The sequence below is a fragment of the Coregonus lavaretus genome (assembly GCF_964263955.1).
Source record: "Coregonus lavaretus genome assembly, chromosome: 5".
NCBI classification, from domain to species: Eukaryota; Metazoa; Chordata; class Actinopteri; order Salmoniformes; family Salmonidae; genus Coregonus; species Coregonus lavaretus.
The window spans coordinates 72994619-73012680 of record NC_139992.1 but is presented as its reverse complement, the minus strand read 5'-3'; the positions used below and the strand labels follow the sequence as shown (position 1 = coordinate 73012680).

The following is an 18062-nucleotide window of genomic DNA, read 5'->3' as shown; positions in this document are numbered from 1 at the left end:
GGAACCATGACATGCAATGTGGAAGCAGCTCTGATTGCGGCCACATTAGTGGGATTCTAACCAATGTGTTGAAATCAGAACATACCGCTGGTCCTGGAAGTCCCAGCATTCCACGCTCTCCCCTCTGACCAGGAAGACCCACAATGCCTCTCTGTCCTGTTGTTCCGGCGGGACCTGGAGGTCCATCAGGACCCTGTGGAAACAAATCCAGTTGATATTGTCTAGATATTGCCCTGTAACAGGGTTGTGGTCAATCCAATTCAACAAGACTCAAACTCCAAATTCAGTTCAGTTCATGAATTGGATGATTCCTGATATTTTTGTTGAGTTTATTTTTTCTTATTTCAATTCATATCCTGACTTAATGGATAAACTATTATACAGCAATGTGTTTCTGTACAATAAATTCCTGAGGTGTACTTTTTTGTTCTAACCCGGCATGAACACACCCGATTCAACTTATCAAGGGCTTGGTGATGTGCAGCCCTTGGGACTCTCCCAGGAACGGATTGAGCAACATTGTTAATCAGCAAAACGTAATAGTTTACCGTGGGTCCGTCTTCCCCAGAGTCTCCTTTGTCTCCTGAGCCTCCGGCTGGTCCTGGGGGGCCGCTTTCTCCTTGTCTCCCAGGGGATCCGTTCTCTCCACGAAGGCCAGGAGGACCCTCCTTCCCAGGGGGACCAAGGGGTCCGGCCTCTCCAACGGGACCCTGTTAGAAAAATAATGTTGTTTTGTTACTGTTGTTCTTTATCTCTGAGAATAATGTGAAGTGTGTAAGTAATGGGTGGTCAGTGGTTATCATTTTTGTATTCAATAGCCAGTGGCATATTGAAATGATAGCTGGTGGCTACTTCCAAATGGATATATTAACCAATAGAACCAATAGTGGTTTGATGATTACTTACAGTTGAGCCTGGTGGTCCAACCCTGCCTGCAGATCCAGGGAAACCAGTGGGGCCCTACGAGTGAAAAGATGAGAAGATCCACATGGTTACTATTCATTACATAGTTATATACTCTCTGTACCGCATGTGTCAATACCTGGGCACAATCCTGTCACAGTCCCAAGAGGCTGTGGTCATAATTCATAACATTAACTTACAGGTGCACCCTGGGTTCCTCTTCCACCCTTCAGTCCAGCCACACCGACAATACCCTGCGGAGAGATGAAGATTGTTGAATGAGATTGTTCCTCCTGTTTAGTCTGTTGTCTGTGTGAGATAATGTAGCACAAGATAATGTAGCTTGTTAACTCACAGGAGGTCCATGCGATCCAGCCAAGCCCTGAGGCCCTGGAGAACCAGCATCACCCTTCTGACCAGGCTCTCCAGGCTCCCCCTTGACCCCTGGTTGACCATCGGGACCCTGTATAAGGACAATAACACAACAAGCATGAGCGCTGGAAACAGCCCAAACTACTTTTCTTACTAGAAAGCACAAAAGGGGGTCTAAGAATATGGTATATATATATATATATATATATATATATATATATGGTTGAGCTACAGTAGCTAACTATATATAGCTAACTATATGAGCTACTCATGATGATGTATTGCTTGTTTGTTTTTTTGCTTTTGAAGAGCTTTGAGATTATGAAAAGCATTCTAGAAATTGTATAAATTATTATTATAATGATTATAACATGATACAGAATATGATATGCAGTACAGATGTAGGATCTTAATTTGAGCCAGTTTTCTACAGCAGAAAAATAATCCTGCAGCAACAGGAAATGTGAATAATTATGTGTATTATAATTCATGGACATTTTTGTAGGGGTTGATACATTTTTCATAAGGGAAAATGAAGTATGAAATTTAAGTTTTAAATTTATTGCAGGAAATTTCTCCTGCAACAGGGTGCTGAAATTAAGATCCTATCTGTATGACATGAATTGTTATGATCGCTATGACTCTAAGAAAATCTGTTTAATGTTATCTCATAGGCATGGGTTACAGAAAATAATGACTTACGGGGGGTCCACCAAACCCAACAGGACCAATAGGACCAGGTTCACCACGGGGTCCCTGGTGGAACAGAATATAAATAAAGCATTATAATGCCATAATACCTGATATGATCATTTCAAGGTAAATATGTCATTGTATGCTTTAATACTCAATGTCCAGTTGTCCACTCACAGGCATAGCTCTTGATCCATGAGGCCCGGGAGGGCCTTTAGGACCAGCTTCTCCCTGCAATTGCAACAAGTTTTAGTTCTACCGTCACAACAAAAGATGAACTAACTAATAATTCTAGCTTTTGGCAAACTATGTCTTTACTTTTTCACCGCTAGGTCCATTGGGTCCGGGTGGGCCGAGAGGACCAGGAAGACCCTGAGGTGAGAAAACATATTTTTAGGGGAAATACATTCATCAATTGTTTGACAGAACATGTAGCTACATGTTTCCAAGCTGACTCCTACTGTAACACTCCCCTGTAGAATAACTCATCCATTATAAAGAGGTGTCTTCTTTTTTTTTTACAACCCTACAGTACAGATAACTTTTCCTGTTCTGACACAATCACTGCATGGTGAGCAGCTGGGGCAAGCACTTTTCAAATAAGAAAAATCTGCTTTCTGTCTTCACATGATCAAAACACAAAACTATTAGTCTAAGGCCAAAATAAGAAATGACAAAATGTGTGTTAGTGTTACATCGAAGTGAAAGAAGTCACGTGTAAATTTGACTCACTCTTGCGCCATCATTTCCAGGTGTACCTTCTGATCCCTTCTCTCCACCAGACCCCTAAATAATGAAGAATGTTACGTGAAAATCTGACGGTTAATATTATTTATTGTGTTATCATATATATGCAATTGTTTACTTCAATCCCCATTAGCTACTTGTTATTTTAACAACAGCTACTTCCTGGGGTCTACACAAAAGCAACAGTAGAAAACAATCATACAAATACAGCAGACAGAAACAAAGACATTGAGATAGATATACATCATCTCCCTGGAATATATGAAAGGATGAGAAGCAAGCTAATGATGCAGTGTGAATACTTACTCTGTCACTTTTAGGCCCAGGAGAACCAGAGATTCCTCTCTCGCCAGGCATCCCCTGAAGACCAGGAGGGCCTAGGTCACCAAGACTACCAGTAGGACCAGGACTACCCTTTGGAGAAAAAAAGCAATGGGTTCATATTCGTATTTTCAGACTCAAAAATACAACACACATAACATTCCATAGTGGCTCCATATTACTATATATCTCTATACATGGACAACAAATACCTTTGGTCCATCGGGTCCTGGTGCTCCAGGGATTCCCTTGGCTCCAGCCAAACCGTGAGGTCCGAGTTCTCCTCTCTCCCCTGGGATTCCACGCTCTCCCTGTTAGACACAAAACGTCTGTCAGTCATGTTGTGTCTGCTGCAATACTACACTGTATATATGTGCAATATCTTCCAATATACACTGCTCAAAAAAATTAAGGGAACACTTAAACAACACAATGTAACTCCAAGTCAATCACACTTCTGTGATATCAAACTGTCCACTTATGAAGCAACACTGATTGACAATACATTTCACATGCTGTTGTGCAAATGGAATAGACAACAGGTGGAAATTATAGGCAATTAGCAAGACACCCCCAATAAAGAAGTGGTTCTGCAGGTGGTGACCACAGACCACTTCTCAGTTCCTATGGTTCCTGGCTGATGTTTTGGTCACTTTTGAATGCTGGCGGTGCTTTCACTCTAGTGGTAGCATGAGACGGAGTCTACAACCCACACAAATGGCTCAGGTAGTGCAGCTCGTCCAGGATGGCACATCAATGCGAGCTGTGGCAAGAAGGTTTGCTGTGTCTGTCAGCGTAGTGTCCAGAGCATGGAGGCGCTACCAGGAGACAGGCCAGTACATCAGGAGACGTGGAGGAGGCCGTAGGAGGGCAACAACCCAGCAGCAGGACCGCTACCTCCGCCTTTGTGCAAGGAGGAGCAGGAGGAGCACTGCCAGAGCCCTGCAAAATGACCTCCAGCAGGCCACAAATGTGCATGTGTCTGCTCAAACGGTCAGAAACAGACTCCATGAGGGTGGTATGAGGGCCCGACGTCCACAGGTGGGGGTTGTGCTTACAGCCCAACACCGTGCAGGACGTTTGCATTTGCCAGAGAACACCAAGATTGGCAAATTCGCCACTGGCGCCCTGTGCTCTTCACAGATGAAAGCAGGTTCACACTGAGCACATGTGACAGACGTGACAGAGTCTGGAGACGCCGTGGAGAACGTTCTGCTGCCTGCAACATCCTCCAGCATGACCGGTTTGGCGGTGGGTCAGTCATGGTGTGGGGTGGCATTTCTTTGGGGGTGCTCGCCAGAGGACTTCTTTCCATGTGCTCGCCAGAGGTAGCCTGACTGCCATTAGGTACCGAGATGAGATCCTCAGACCCCTTGTGAGACCATATGCTGGTGCGGTTGGCCCTGGGTTCCTCCTAATGCAAGACAATGCTAGACCTCATGTGGCTGGAGTGTGTCAGCAGTTCCTGCAAGAGGAAGGCATTGATGCTATGGACCGCCCGTTCCCCAGACCTGAATCCAATTGAGCACATCTGGGACATCATGTCTCGCTCCATCCACCAACGCCACGTTGCACCACAGACTGTCCAGGAGTTGGCGGATGCTTTAGTCCAGGTCTGGGAGGAGATCCCTCAGGAGACCATCCGCCACCTCATCAGGAGCATGCCCAGGCGTTGTAGGGAGGTCATACAGGCACGTGGAGGCCACACACACTACTGAGCCTCATTTTGACTTGTTTTAAGGACATTACATCAAAGTTGGATCAGCCTGTAGTGTGGTTTTCCACTTTAATTTTGAGTGTGACTCCAAATCCAGACCTCCATGGGTTGATAAATTTGATTTCCATTGATAATTTTTGTGTGATTTTGTTGTCAGCACATTCAACTATGTAAAGAAAAAAGTATTTAATAAGATTATTTAATTCATTCAGATCTAGGATGTGTTGTTTAAGTGTTCCCTTTATTTTTTTGAGCAGTGTATATTGATATTAGTAAGATGATCAACGTACCCTTGGTCCAATCTGGCCAACAGCACCTCCCTCTCCAGGGATACCCTAAACAAGATAAATAAATTAATACTCCATCGTCATGATATCAAACAATGAGTATTGCATCCCATAAAATAGAGGATCTACATGATGTATCTCATTAGATATATACTTCAGCTAATTCAAATAGTGCAAGTGTTCATGAAACTCACCAGATCACCTGGTTTTCCTGACTCTCCAGGAGGGCCTGGGGGTCCAGGTAATCCCTAATATACAAAAGCATATACACTTCAGATGACGACAACAGTGCCAAGTTGATTTAACCATCCCTTATGAGTTACAATCTTTGTTTCCACTTTCAGTGATCAACTGTTGCTAGTGAACATCATCCATGCATCCATGACAAAATCCACAATAACCTACCTGGAAACCATTCACTCCAGGTGGTCCCTGTTCTCCTCTTTCACCTGCAACACCCTTCAGACAAAGAGAGAATCAACATTTGTTGAACATGAAGAGTATGTTGTGAGAGAGTATACTTTACAAATCAGATGTGCAGTGGCATTACATAATATTGACTGATAGGAAAATGCTGTATCAAAATGTCAGTACAAGATATGAGTCATAAAGACAATCAGAGACAAACAGTTGACTTACCGGAGGGCCAGTGGGACCGGCAGGGCCAACTTCCCCATCTTTCCCAGGAGGACCCTAGAAAGGAAGTCATCATTAGTGAACGTCCTCATAAACACAATTTTCCCCATAAACACGTATGAGGGCAGAGGTCATTTAGGGCTCATTGACATCCGTACTCACTCTTTGTCCTGCCACTCCCAGAGATCCTTGTTCGCCTGTCTTCCCTGGGTCTCCCTATGAGTTGAAAAGACAAGAAGTCATTCAAGTAGTCATGAGGAGAAAGGAAAAGTTTGATAGCAAGACATCTTGAAAAGGTTAGAACATCTAAAGTTCCTTACGTTAAAGCCCTTTGGTCCAGGTGTGCCCATGGTTCCTGCAGGACCTCTTGTTCCGATCGACCCTGCTGGTCCTGGGCGGCCATCTTCTCCTGCTGGACCCTTCAGACAGAGGGCACGAAAACAACTCTTACCTCTGACTGTTCATTCAGTGTCATTAATACTGATACCAATGGTCAAACCTCGAAAATAGGTATTCTCCGATCACCTGATCACCTGACAAATAGCCTGTTGGTCTAAACCTTGTTTGTGCATCACCGAAAGCATTGATTTAAGAACACTTGTTGTAGCTGTGGCAATCACTGAGTGCATTACCTTTTTCTCAACAGTTGTTCTTTTTTGTTCAGCTCTGACCTAAGTTGGATGTGTGTAAACACTCTTTGGTCAAACTTACCAGTGGTCCTGGTTTGCCCTCTGCTCCCTGGACTCCTGGAGTGCCAGTCAGACCCTACGAAACAACATACAAAAGTATGAGCTTCAGAAACAAAGACAAAAATCTTGGAAAGCTATTTATGATATCTTCACATTACCCGTGCGCCTGGGAGGCCAGGCTCGCCAGTGCGCCCGGGATCCCCTCCGGAACCTTTAGGCCCAGATATGCCAGAAGGTCCACGATCTCCTTGAGCACCCTTTAGGAGAAACATATTTGTGAATTAGGTTTGGGCTGGGGCTCCAGTCCTAAGAATCCAGTCTAATGACCACCGATGTAGCTGTAATATATCTCTGTCTGTACCTTAGGTCCAGGTAATCCATCAGCACCAGGGAAACCTCTGTTACCAGGAGACCCCTGAAATACAAATGCCCATCCATATATGAAACGAAGACATACGATACTAAGATTACATCTATGACACAATATATTTTCTGCACAGGGTTGAGGATATCCATGTCAGTTAAATCAATTGGAGGATGAACTGGGATAAATTTGAGATGGTGGCTGAAATCCATCCTGAGAAGTTACAGTCACTGACCTAAATCCTAATCATCTAGAAGTTTTCAGTAATAGAGGCCAACGGTAGACTCACCCTCTCACCAAGAGGACCGGGTGGTCCTAGTAGGCCAGAGTCACCACGAGTTCCTCTCTTTCCCTCCTCCCCCTGGGGCCCGATTATTCCTTGAGAACCAGGGGGACCCTAATAATCAAAACAAACTTTATTTAAAATGTGTTTAACCAACTCAATACACTCTGCTCCAACTATGACAGTGTCTGAATTTCTTTCAATGGGAAATAATGAAAATGTAGACATCCAAGTATTGTACAATATTACAAGTACTGTACATAATACCATGAATATTGTACATATTCTCTGTGAATGGTCACAAATTATTTGGGCTTACAGATTCTCCTTTGGGTCCGGCCTCTCCTTTGTACCCAGGTACACCAACATCTCCCTGAAACAAAGATGAGAGCCATAAATATACTGGATCACTATAGTAACATTGTATTCTGCACCTGAGATAATGTATCATAAAATGAAAAACAATATTCCCATCTTGTCAATCAGTCAAACAACTGTGCTGCATTAATGGTACATTACTTAGGTGCTCTGGGCCATATTATCTGTGCTTTGGTAAAGGCATGTATGCAAGTCATTACATTGACAGTGTATGTATACATCTATACGGTACATGAATGAATGGACCTCCCATGAGCAGAAAATTACTTATATCCAAAGTAAACGGACGCCACATTACCAGTTGACCTTTGATCCCAGGCTGTCCAGTGCTTCCCTGAGGTCCGGGTGGACCATGGGGGCCGAGGTGACCCCCGGGACCCTGCACACCCATAGTGCCCTACAAAACAACAGGAATATCTCTCAATAGACATCAATCTTGATCGTATGAATCTAGGTATGCTATGTGATAATACAATTATGTTTTACAACATTAATTATTTTATTGAAAATTAGGGGTACTAGATTAATGATAATATACGTACCACTGGACCCTTGGTACCTGGGCCCCCGTCTGTTCCTGAAGGACCCTAAATATAGCAAATATATCATATTACTAAAATGCATTGTGCCATAAATTGAAAAGTACAGCACAATGATGTTTAACAAAGAGAGTAGGTGTTATAAATGAGACCCTTACTTGTTGGCCAGTTGATCCTGCCCTGCCTTGGTGTCCTGTCTCGCCCCTCTGTCCCTGTTGCCCCTCGGGGCCCCGTGCTCCTGTGGCACCAGGTTGGCCCTGGAGAATAGAAACAGAAATCCCCTTGAGTCCATTTTATGTACATACAGTAGTCCTACATTACCTTATTAGCAAGTTATATACTGTATGTTATTAGGTTGCATTTACAACATACTGTATACACTGTTACATATAAAGCCTCGGAAGTTACTATTTAAATCATATTGATTTGAACATGTATTGAATACTTAATGTTCTACTTGATAGTTTACTTGCCTTCATTCCTGGAATTCCTGGATATCCTGGGGAACCATTGATACCTAATGGACCCTGCAAGTATAATACCAGAAAATGTAATTTATGAATAGCTGAAAAGCGGTAATATATTAGTAGCAACTGCAGGCCCTTTTTTTTTTTATTCTATGCTTGTCTTACCGTCGGACCAGATTTACCAATGTTCCCAGGAGGACCTTTCATACCCTATGATCAAAAAATAAAAAATAAAATTGATTCACACAGAATACAATCTACAATTACAATTCTTGTAAAAACATGCATCAGAAATTTGTATCACTAGTCAAATACATGAAATACCATTGTATATAAAAATTTGTGATACAACTGAGAATGATATTAACCTTAAGATCTAAGTAACATAATAAAAAAATCCCCATCAAAATCCATCAGTTTAAGTTAGAGATATTTTTTGCATGGGCTGCGTCTCAATCCATCACATCCGCCTATGTTGGCCTTCCGCATCTGCTTTGGAAGGTGGCCGAGCTACAGTTAGGTCAGTTAGGATCACCAATTTATTTTAAGAATGTGAAATGTCAGAATAATAGTAGAGAGAATTATTTATTTAAGCTTTTATTTCTTTCATCACATTCCCAGTGGGTCAGAAGTTTACATACACTCAATTCGTATTTGGTAGCATTGCCTTTAATTGTTTAACTTGGGTCAAACGTTTCGGGTAGCCTTCCACAAGCTTCCCACAATAAGTTGGATGAATTTTGGCCCATTCCTCCTGACAAAGTTAGTGTAACTGAGTCAGGTTTGTAGGCCTCCTTGCTCGCACACGCTTTTTCAGATCTGCCCACAAATGTTCTATAGGATTGAGGTCAGGGCTTTGTGATGGCCACTCCAATACCTTGACTTTGTTGTCCTTAAGCCATTTTACCTCAACTTTGGAAGTATGCTTGGGGTCATTGTCCATTTGGAAGACCCATTTGCGACCAAGCTTTAACTTCCTGACTGATGTCTTGAGATGTTGCTTCAATATATCCACATAATTTTCCTTCCTCATGATGCCATCTATTTTGTGAAGTGCACCAGTCCCTCCTGCAGCAAAGCATCCCCACAGCATGATGCTGCCACCCCCATGCTTCACGGTTGGGATGGTGTTCTTCGGCTTGCAAGGTACCCCCTTTTTCCTCCAAACATAACAATGGTCATTATGGCCAAACAGTTCTATTTTTGTTTCATCAGACCAGAGGATATTTCTCCAAAAAGTACGATCTTTGTCCCCATGTGCAGTTGCAAACCGTAGTCTGGCTTTTTTATGGCGGATTTGGAGCAGTGGCTTCTTCCTTGCTGAGCGGCCTTTCAGGTTATGTTGATATAGGACTCGTTTTACTGTGGATGTAGATTATTTTGTACCTGTTTCCTCCAGCATCTTCACAAGGTCTGGGATTGATTTTTGCACCAAAGTACGTTCATCTCTAGGAGACAGAACGTGTCTCCTTCCTGAGCGGTATGACGGCTGCGTGGTCCCATGGTGTTTATACTTGCATACTATTGTTTGTACAGATGAACGTGGTACCTTCAGGCATTTGGGAATTGCTCCCAAGGATGAACCAGACTTGTGGAGGTCTACAATTTTTCTTCTGAGGTCTTGGCTGATTTCTTTTGATTTTCCCATGATGTCAAGCAAAGAGGCACTGAGTTTGAAGGTAGGCCTTGAAATATAACCACAGTTAGACCTCCAATTGACTCAAATGATGTCAATTAGCCTGTCAGAAGCTTCTAAAGCCATTACATCATTTTCTGGAATCTTCCAAGCTGTTTAAAGGCACCGTCAACGTAGTGTATGTAAACTTCTGACCCACTGGAATTGTGATACAGTGAATTATAAGTGAAATAATCTGTCTGTAAACAATTGTTGGAAAAATTACTTGTGTCATGCACAAAGTAGATGTCCTAACTGATTGCCAAAACTATAGTTTGTTAACAAGAAATGTGTGGAGTGGTTGAAAAACGAGTTTTAATGACTCCAACCTAAGTGTATGTAAACTTCCGACTTCAGCTGTGTATATATATATATATATATATATATATATATATATATATATATATATATATATATACACACTGTATATACCTAAAGTGGTCCTAAAATTCTAACCCCCCCCCTCAACTTTAGGTTCTCATTCTTACCGGTACTCCATTTGCTCCTAAGCGACCTCTCTCCCCAGGCATGCCTCTAGGGCCCTAAACGGAGCAATTAATCATGATTACTTTTACAGTGGCAGAGCAATAAACATATAAATGTAAGGACAAAATTACCATTAAGCAATAAACATATAAATGTAAGGAAAAAGTGACCATTAAAGTAAAAGTTGAAAATAGGAGTTGTTAATTGGCAGGGAGTTGATACACTAGGAATAGCCCTGCAAATAGGTCCAAAAGCTGCTCCAGAACAATCATGAAGCAATGCTATTTGTAAACAGTTCCATGTTATTATTATACTTTTATTTATACAGGGGATCAACTGAGACCAAAGTCTCATTTGGAGTAGAGACCTGTTTTCAATACAAAGAAAAAAACACATATACAGTGCATTCGGAAAGTATTCAGACCCCTTGACCTTTTCCACATTTTGTTACGTTACAGACTTATTTTAAATGGATTAAAAATATATATATACACTACCGTTCAAAAGTTTGGGGTCACTTAGAAATGTCCTTGTTTTCGAAAGAAAGGTAACATCAAATTTATCAGAAATACAGTGTAGACATTGTTAATGTTGTAAATGGCTATTGTAGCTGGAAATGGCTGATTTTTATTGGAATATCTACATAGGCGTACAGAGGCCCACTATCAGCAACCATCAGTCCTGTGTTCCAATTGCACGTTGTGTTTGCTAATCCTAGTTTATCATTTTAAAAGGCTAATTGATGATTAGAAAACCCTTTTGCAATTATGTTAGCACAGCTGAAAACTGTTGTGCTGATTAAAGAAGCAATAAAACTGGCCTTCTTGAGACTCGTTGAGTATCTGGAGCATCAGCAATTGTGGGTTCGATTACAGGATCAAAATGGCCAGAAACAAATAACTTTCTTCTGAAACTCGTCAGTCTATAATTGTTCTGAGAAATTAAGGCTATTACATGCGAGAAATTGCCAAGAAACTGAAGATGTCGTACAACGCTGTGTATCACTCCCTTCACAGAACAGCGCAAACTGGCTCTAACAAGAATAGAAAGAATAGTGGGAGGCCCCGGTGCACAACTGAGCAAGAGGACAAATACCTTAGAGTGTCTAGTTTGAGAAACAGGTGCCTCACAGGTCCTCAACTAGCAGCTTCATTAAATAGTACCCGCAAAACACCAGTCTCAACGTCAACAGTGAAGAGGCGACTCCGGGATGTGTATGTGTTTTGAAAGGCAACTTGTCATCTAGCCCTATACCAAGATATTTGGAATAAGTTCAACTTCTATACCATTTAGATTAGTAATTGTACAGTCATTTAGATTTAAATTATGTAGTCTAGAGAACAGCATACATTTTGTTTTGTTAGCATTAACTTAAGATCAGAAAGTGTCTTCTGCAGTACCAGAAAGTCAGATTTCAAATTTGAAAATGCTTGGCCAATAGTAGGTGCAAATAGGCCTCCGCTAACAGGAATTTATAATTGCATTATTTGAAACATCAATGTATTTATTCATTAAATAATTTATGAATTTAAGTATACCTGTTAGTTAAGCATATTGCACTGTTTATTTTAGACAGCTGAAAGAAATCTAGCCAAAGATAATGTACAGTAGAGGCATAGCTCCTCATCATGGGCTGTATCCATATAGTGCCTTCCAATGCTTGTCTCCTTTCTTTCTTCTGCACTACACTAAGAATCTAGACAGGTAGGCATCCACCATTTTGCTTTCACCTATCTTATCTTTTGTGAACAGTGCAGATGGAGAGGAGTCTTCCAAAGAATAGGTCCTTATCAATAAAACGTCACAATAAGATTCAGTGCGTTCGATTTGCCTGCTGGGGGGCATGGAGACTCTGATGATAGTGCTAAATGTGCTAAATTGTTTTGCATGGAATAATCTGAAATGTGTAGTTCTGACTATATGCTCTTCAAGAGGTGGTAATATTAAAACCAAATAGCTATAACATTTATTCAACAACCTTATAAACGGCACATAGTTGTAAATTACTTTAGCGGAGCTGGGGTCTCCTTGCCTCCCAGCAGCCAAATCAAATGCTGTGCACCATATTGCAAAATGTTATTGATAACAACCTATAGCAAATTGCAATCAACATAACAGTTGGCCTCTTCATCTCAGTGGTCTTTGCATAAAATGCCATTTTGTCAGTGACCGCATAAGTTGTTAGTACACAATACTGTATATTTGAAATATTCTCCACTTACCATAGGGCCAGGTGTGCCAATCGGACCAGTGGGGCCTAATGCACCCTAAGAGATCATTTACAAAAACATTGCATTCATCAAAACATGCCTTACAAACCTCTACAGTATGCATATACTTAATATATACTGAACAAAAATATAAACACAACATGTAAAGTGTTGGTTCCATGTTTCATGAGCTGAAATAAAAGATCCCAGAAATGTTCCATATGCACAAAAAGCTTATTTCTCTCAGATTTTGTGCATATTATACACTCATCTATCTAATATCTATATGAATATTACTGACATATGACAAGAAATGACTATGATGTCAATATGAATGATAAAAACAGAGTGAGTCAGTTGTAGCTATAACATCAAATAGATTTTGTACCTTGGATCCTACAGTTCCAGTTTCGCCTCTTAGACCCATTGGACCTGTGTGACCCTGAAACAACAAAGTGTATTTTTCCATTAGTGGACAATAATGGTGTGACACATGAGGTCACAGTGAGGTTCTTTGAATGTTTGTCGGGGGTCATACTTACTCTATGGCCTTTCAATCCAGGAGGCCCAGGTGTCCCTGGAAATCCTCGAGCACCCTGAAATACATGACATGGTATTTTAGTACAGTTTCAATACAGTATTGCAGTCATTTTAGTCATAATTTAAAGTATAACACTTCCATTGATATATAACTTACCGCTGATCCAGGGAATCCCATCTCTCCCGAATTTCCTGATTTTCCTCCTTCTCCCTAGGATGACATCATAATAAATTAGTAACATGGCCATTTACTATGTATAAAGTATGATATTTCTTACACATCATGCTTGAGAACACACTAATAGTGTTCATTTCAAATGTTCCTGGTTAGTATACTTCCTATCTAATATGTTAATGTCTTCTGAAATTGTTTCTGTTGGGAAACATTCTCCACAACACAACAAACTCATGAGGCAACTGACATTACCACTAGCCCACTAAAACCATGTCTTTGATATGCAGGGTGGCATCAGTACTTCGGGTGAACAGAGATGATCTTTTACTCACGTCTTCACCCGGCTTTCCCGGTGGCCCTTCAGGTCCCCTTTGTCCAGGTGGACCCTACAACAGAAGATAATGATAAGGCATTATATAAGGGGGTTATACATGCTTATGACTAGCCCTACAGTGCATCATAACTGCATCATAATGTATTATACCTGTGTGCTTTATGAAAAGTGTTACCAGGAGATTAAATGGTAAACATAAACAGTTGCACAGAAATTGTGTCCACAACAACATATGCCTTCAGACATTCTATAGTCTGTCAGTTTTGTGTTGTTTGTGTTTGAGAAGATGCATGTGACTACTGTGGTGCCAACATGATTCAAGGTGCTATTCTTTATAAACATTGTTGAAAATTGTTGCAACAAACAGGGAACACCTGACCAGAAACATGACATGTGACAAGGAGAATGTTGTCATACCATGTGGCCTGGATCACCGACTTCCCCAGGGGGTCCTTGCGGTCCAGCATGACCCTGAGAGAGAGCGAGAGAGAGAGGTTGGTGAAAGGCTTGCTCCAAATAGAGTTGTTTGAAATTAGTTCTTCATGGGTTGTTTTTAACTTACAGGGTTTCCATTTGGCCCAGGAGGTCCTCTTGCTCCTGCCTCCCCCTAAAACACAGATGACATCATTGCACTCACAATCATTATTGGTAAAAAGTATGGCCCCACGGAGTCAACAAATGGTTGTTCCAAACATACATCAACATCACTAAGATAAAAACATCTGATACATCACAAAAGTTAAATTATCCAAGCCATAGCAAAGACCCAAGATGGTACCACTGCACCCTTCTTACCCTAGATCCTGGCACCATGGCTGTTTGGCCGGCCGATTTCTCATCCCCAAAGCCTCCAGCCATCTGAGCTCCCAGTCCCTGGAGAAACAGAACAGTGATTTAGAGTATTGGATATGCAATCTGCAACTCAGAGAACACTCAGCATCTCAATGGGACAGCTAACGGCCAGGTATGCTGTCCTATCCCCATACTATGTTTCCCAATAGGCCAAATGATGTCCAGATAATCAATCTGCTAATGTTTTATGGTTAGGGTCATTCATGCCTCCACTTCGACCCCATCTCTTGTGTGGGCCTTTATCACCTACCCCCACATCACTCCTCTACTTCACACCTGGTATCACTGCTGCCTCATTAGTCAGGTAACCTTTGTTCTCTCATCGGCCAGGTAATCCCCAGGACCAATCAATGGTTAGGGAATTACCCCACCCCCTCATCCTTCATTGTCAAGAACTACAGATTTTCCTGGATAAATTTGATATAGCCTTTTACAGTTTAGTCCTTTAGCTGACACCATCTACTCTGATCCAGAGAGACTTGTGATAAGTGTAGAACCTGCTGTTGGACTTGCCACTGAAGCTGATTATACTACCTCTGGTATTTGGTATTTTATTAGGATCCCCATTAGTTGTTGTGAAAGTAGCAGCTACTCTTCCATATCAATACAAACACACAAACTATCTAGGTCAAATAGGGGAGAGGCGTTGTGCCGTGAGGTGTTGGTTTATCCATTTTTTTAAACCAGGTTTAATGTTAATTTGAGCAATATGAGATGGAACTGAGTTCCATGCAATAATGTCTCTATATAATACTGTACGCTTTCTTGAATTTGTTCTGGATTTGGCAACTGTGAAAAGACCCCTGGTGGCATGTCTGGTGGGGTAAGTGTGTGTGTCAGAGCTGTGTGTAAGTGACTATGCAAACAATATGGGATTTTCAACACATTAATGTTTCTTATAAAAAGAAGAGGTGATGCAGTCAGTCTCTCCTCAACTCATAGCCAATAGAGACTGGCATGCATAGTATTTATATTAACCCTCTGATTACAATGAAGACCAAGACGTGCCGCTCTGTTCTGGGTCAGCTGCAGCTTAACTAGGTCTTTCCTTGCAGCATTCGACCACACGACTGGACAATAATCAAGATAAGACAAAACTAGAGCCTGCAGGACTTGCTTTTTGGAGTGTGGTGTCAAAAAACAGAGCATCTCTTTATGAAAGGCATGTTTGGCTATTTGCTGAGGCCATTACAGAGAGGAGGAAACTGACTGTCTGAGTGACATATGGCTTCTGAATCGTCCCTCCAAGAAGATTATTTATCCTGTCCTGTGTGCTGTGACATCTTCAGTGATCCTGTGTTTCTGTGTTGCATCCACAGCCCTGTAAAACCTGCCTGGAGGAATTATGGAAATGTAAGGATGACCAGGAATGTCCAGTCTGCATGAAGATCTCCTCCATGCCTTTCCCAGCAGTGAGCCTGACCCTGAAGAGGCTGTGTGAGGGGTTCCTACAGCACAGGAGCTACATGGATGCAGTCAGGTCCGAGAGGTTCTGTACTCTGCACAAAGAGAAACTCAAGCTTTTCTGTTTGGAGGATCAACAGCCTGTCTGTTTGGTGTGTCGGGATTCAAGAATACAAGTTCTGTCCCATAAATGAAATTGTCCAGGATCACAAGGAGAGAGTAAAGGCTGAACTGGAGCCCTTGAAGAAGAAGCTGAGTCTCTTCTCTGAAGCTAAACTAGCCTGTGATCAAACAGCAGAGTACATAAAGACATAGGTCGTTCATACACACATGCAGATCAGGACAGACTTGAAAGATTTTCTTACAATTACAGTGGGGAAAAAAAGAATTTAGTCAGCCACCAATTGTGCAAGTTCTCCCACTTAAAAAGATGAGAGAGGCCTGTAATTTTCATCATAGGTACACATCAACTACGACAGACAAATTGAGAATTTTTTTTCCAGAAAATCACATTGTAGGATCTTTTATGAATTTATTAGCAAATTATGATGGAAAATAAGTATTTGGTCACCTACAAACAAGCAAGATTTCTGGCTCTCACAGACCTGTAACTTCTTCTTTAAGAGGCTCCTCTGTCCTCCACTCGTTACCTGTATTAATGGCACCTGTTTGAACTTGTTATCAGTATAAAAGACACCTGTCCACAACCTCAAACAGTCACACTCCAAACTCCACTATGGCCAAGACCAAAGAGCTGTCAAAGGACACCAGAAACAAAATTGTAGACCTGCACCAGACTGGGAAGACAATAGGTAAGCAGCTTGGTTTGAAGAAATCAACTGTGGGAGCAATTATTAGGAAATGGAAGACATACAAGACCACTGATAATCTCCCTCGATCTGGGGCTCCACGCAAGATCTCACCCCGTGGGGTCAAAATGATCACAAGAACGGTGAGCAAAAATCCCAGAACCACACGGGGGGACCTAGTGAATGACCTGCAGAGAGCTGGGACCAAAGTAACAAAGCCTACCATCAGTAACACACTACGCCGCCAGGGACTCAAATCCTGCAGTGCCAGACGTGTCCCCCTGCTTAAGCCAGTACATGTCCAGGCCCGTCTGAAGTTTGCTAGAGTGCATTTGGATGATCCAGAAGAGGATTGGGAGAATGTCATATGGTCAGATGAAACCAAAATAGAACTTTTTGGTAAAAACTCAACTCGTTGTGTTTGGAGGACAAAGAATGCTGAGTTGCATCAAAAGAACACCATACCTACTGTGAAGCATGGGGGTGGAAACATCATGCTTTGGGGCTGTTTTTCTGCAAAGGGACCAGGATGACTGATCCGTGTAAAGGAAAGAATGAATGGGGCCATGTATCGTGAGATTTTGAGTGAAAACCTCCTTCCATCAGCAAGGGCATTGAAGATGAAACGTGGCTCGGTCTTTCAGCATGACAATGATCCCAAACACACCGCCCGGGCAACGAAGGAGTGGCTTCGTAAGAAGCATTTCAAGGTCCTGGAGTGGCCTAGCCAGTCTCCAGATCTCAACCCCATAGAAAATCTTTGGAGGGAGTTGAAAGTCCGTGTTGCCCAGCGACAGCCCCAAAACATCACTGCTCTAGAGGAGATCTGCATGGAGGAATGGGCCAAAATACCAGCAACAGTGTGTGAAAACCTTGTGAAGACTTACAGATAACGTTTGACCTGTGTCATTGCCAACAAAGGGTATATAACAAAGTATTGAGAAACTTTTGTTATTGACCAAATACTTATTTTCCACCATAATTTGCAAATAAATTCATTAAAAATCCTACAATGTGATTTTCAGGATTTTTTTTTCTCATTTTATCTGTCATAGTTGACGTGTACCTATGATGAGAATTACAGGCCTCTCTCATCTTTTTAAGTGGGAGAACTTGCACAATTGGTGGCTGACTAAATACTTTTCCCCCCCACTGTATACTAGAAGAAGAGAAGGCCAGGA

The 18062-nt window shown here is 41.8% G+C and overlaps 1 protein-coding gene across 1 annotated transcript in view; it reads right to left on the bottom strand.

Annotated features, from left to right (window-relative positions):
- Nucleotides 1–18062, bottom strand: part of LOC311129687 (uncharacterized protein) — a 77713-nt gene that overhangs the window by 9550 nt on the left and 50101 nt on the right. The window contains exons 7-42 of the mRNA XM_084162085.1: nt 14612–14689; nt 14379–14423; nt 14234–14287; nt 13815–13868; nt 13465–13518; nt 13310–13363; nt 13156–13209; nt 12780–12824; nt 10560–10613; nt 8562–8606; nt 8403–8456; nt 8088–8186; nt 7933–7977; nt 7689–7787; nt 7332–7385; nt 7019–7126; nt 6727–6780; nt 6524–6622; nt 6388–6441; nt 5997–6095; nt 5839–5892; nt 5680–5733; nt 5446–5499; nt 5235–5288; nt 5044–5088; nt 3249–3347; nt 3022–3129; nt 2701–2754; nt 2287–2340; nt 2146–2199; nt 1978–2031; nt 1259–1366; nt 1104–1157; nt 907–960; nt 549–710; nt 86–193 (exon numbers count right to left, since the gene is read on the bottom strand). Coding sequence (XP_084018211.1) covers nt 86–193; nt 549–710; nt 907–960; nt 1104–1157; nt 1259–1366; nt 1978–2031; nt 2146–2199; nt 2287–2340; nt 2701–2754; nt 3022–3129; nt 3249–3347; nt 5044–5088; nt 5235–5288; nt 5446–5499; nt 5680–5733; nt 5839–5892; nt 5997–6095; nt 6388–6441; nt 6524–6622; nt 6727–6780; nt 7019–7126; nt 7332–7385; nt 7689–7787; nt 7933–7977; nt 8088–8186; nt 8403–8456; nt 8562–8606; nt 10560–10613; nt 12780–12824; nt 13156–13209; nt 13310–13363; nt 13465–13518; nt 13815–13868; nt 14234–14287; nt 14379–14423; nt 14612–14689 — 2472 coding nt within the window. The remainder of the gene's footprint in view (nt 1–85; nt 194–548; nt 711–906; nt 961–1103; nt 1158–1258; nt 1367–1977; nt 2032–2145; nt 2200–2286; nt 2341–2700; nt 2755–3021; nt 3130–3248; nt 3348–5043; nt 5089–5234; nt 5289–5445; nt 5500–5679; nt 5734–5838; nt 5893–5996; nt 6096–6387; nt 6442–6523; nt 6623–6726; nt 6781–7018; nt 7127–7331; nt 7386–7688; nt 7788–7932; nt 7978–8087; nt 8187–8402; nt 8457–8561; nt 8607–10559; nt 10614–12779; nt 12825–13155; nt 13210–13309; nt 13364–13464; nt 13519–13814; nt 13869–14233; nt 14288–14378; nt 14424–14611; nt 14690–18062) is intronic.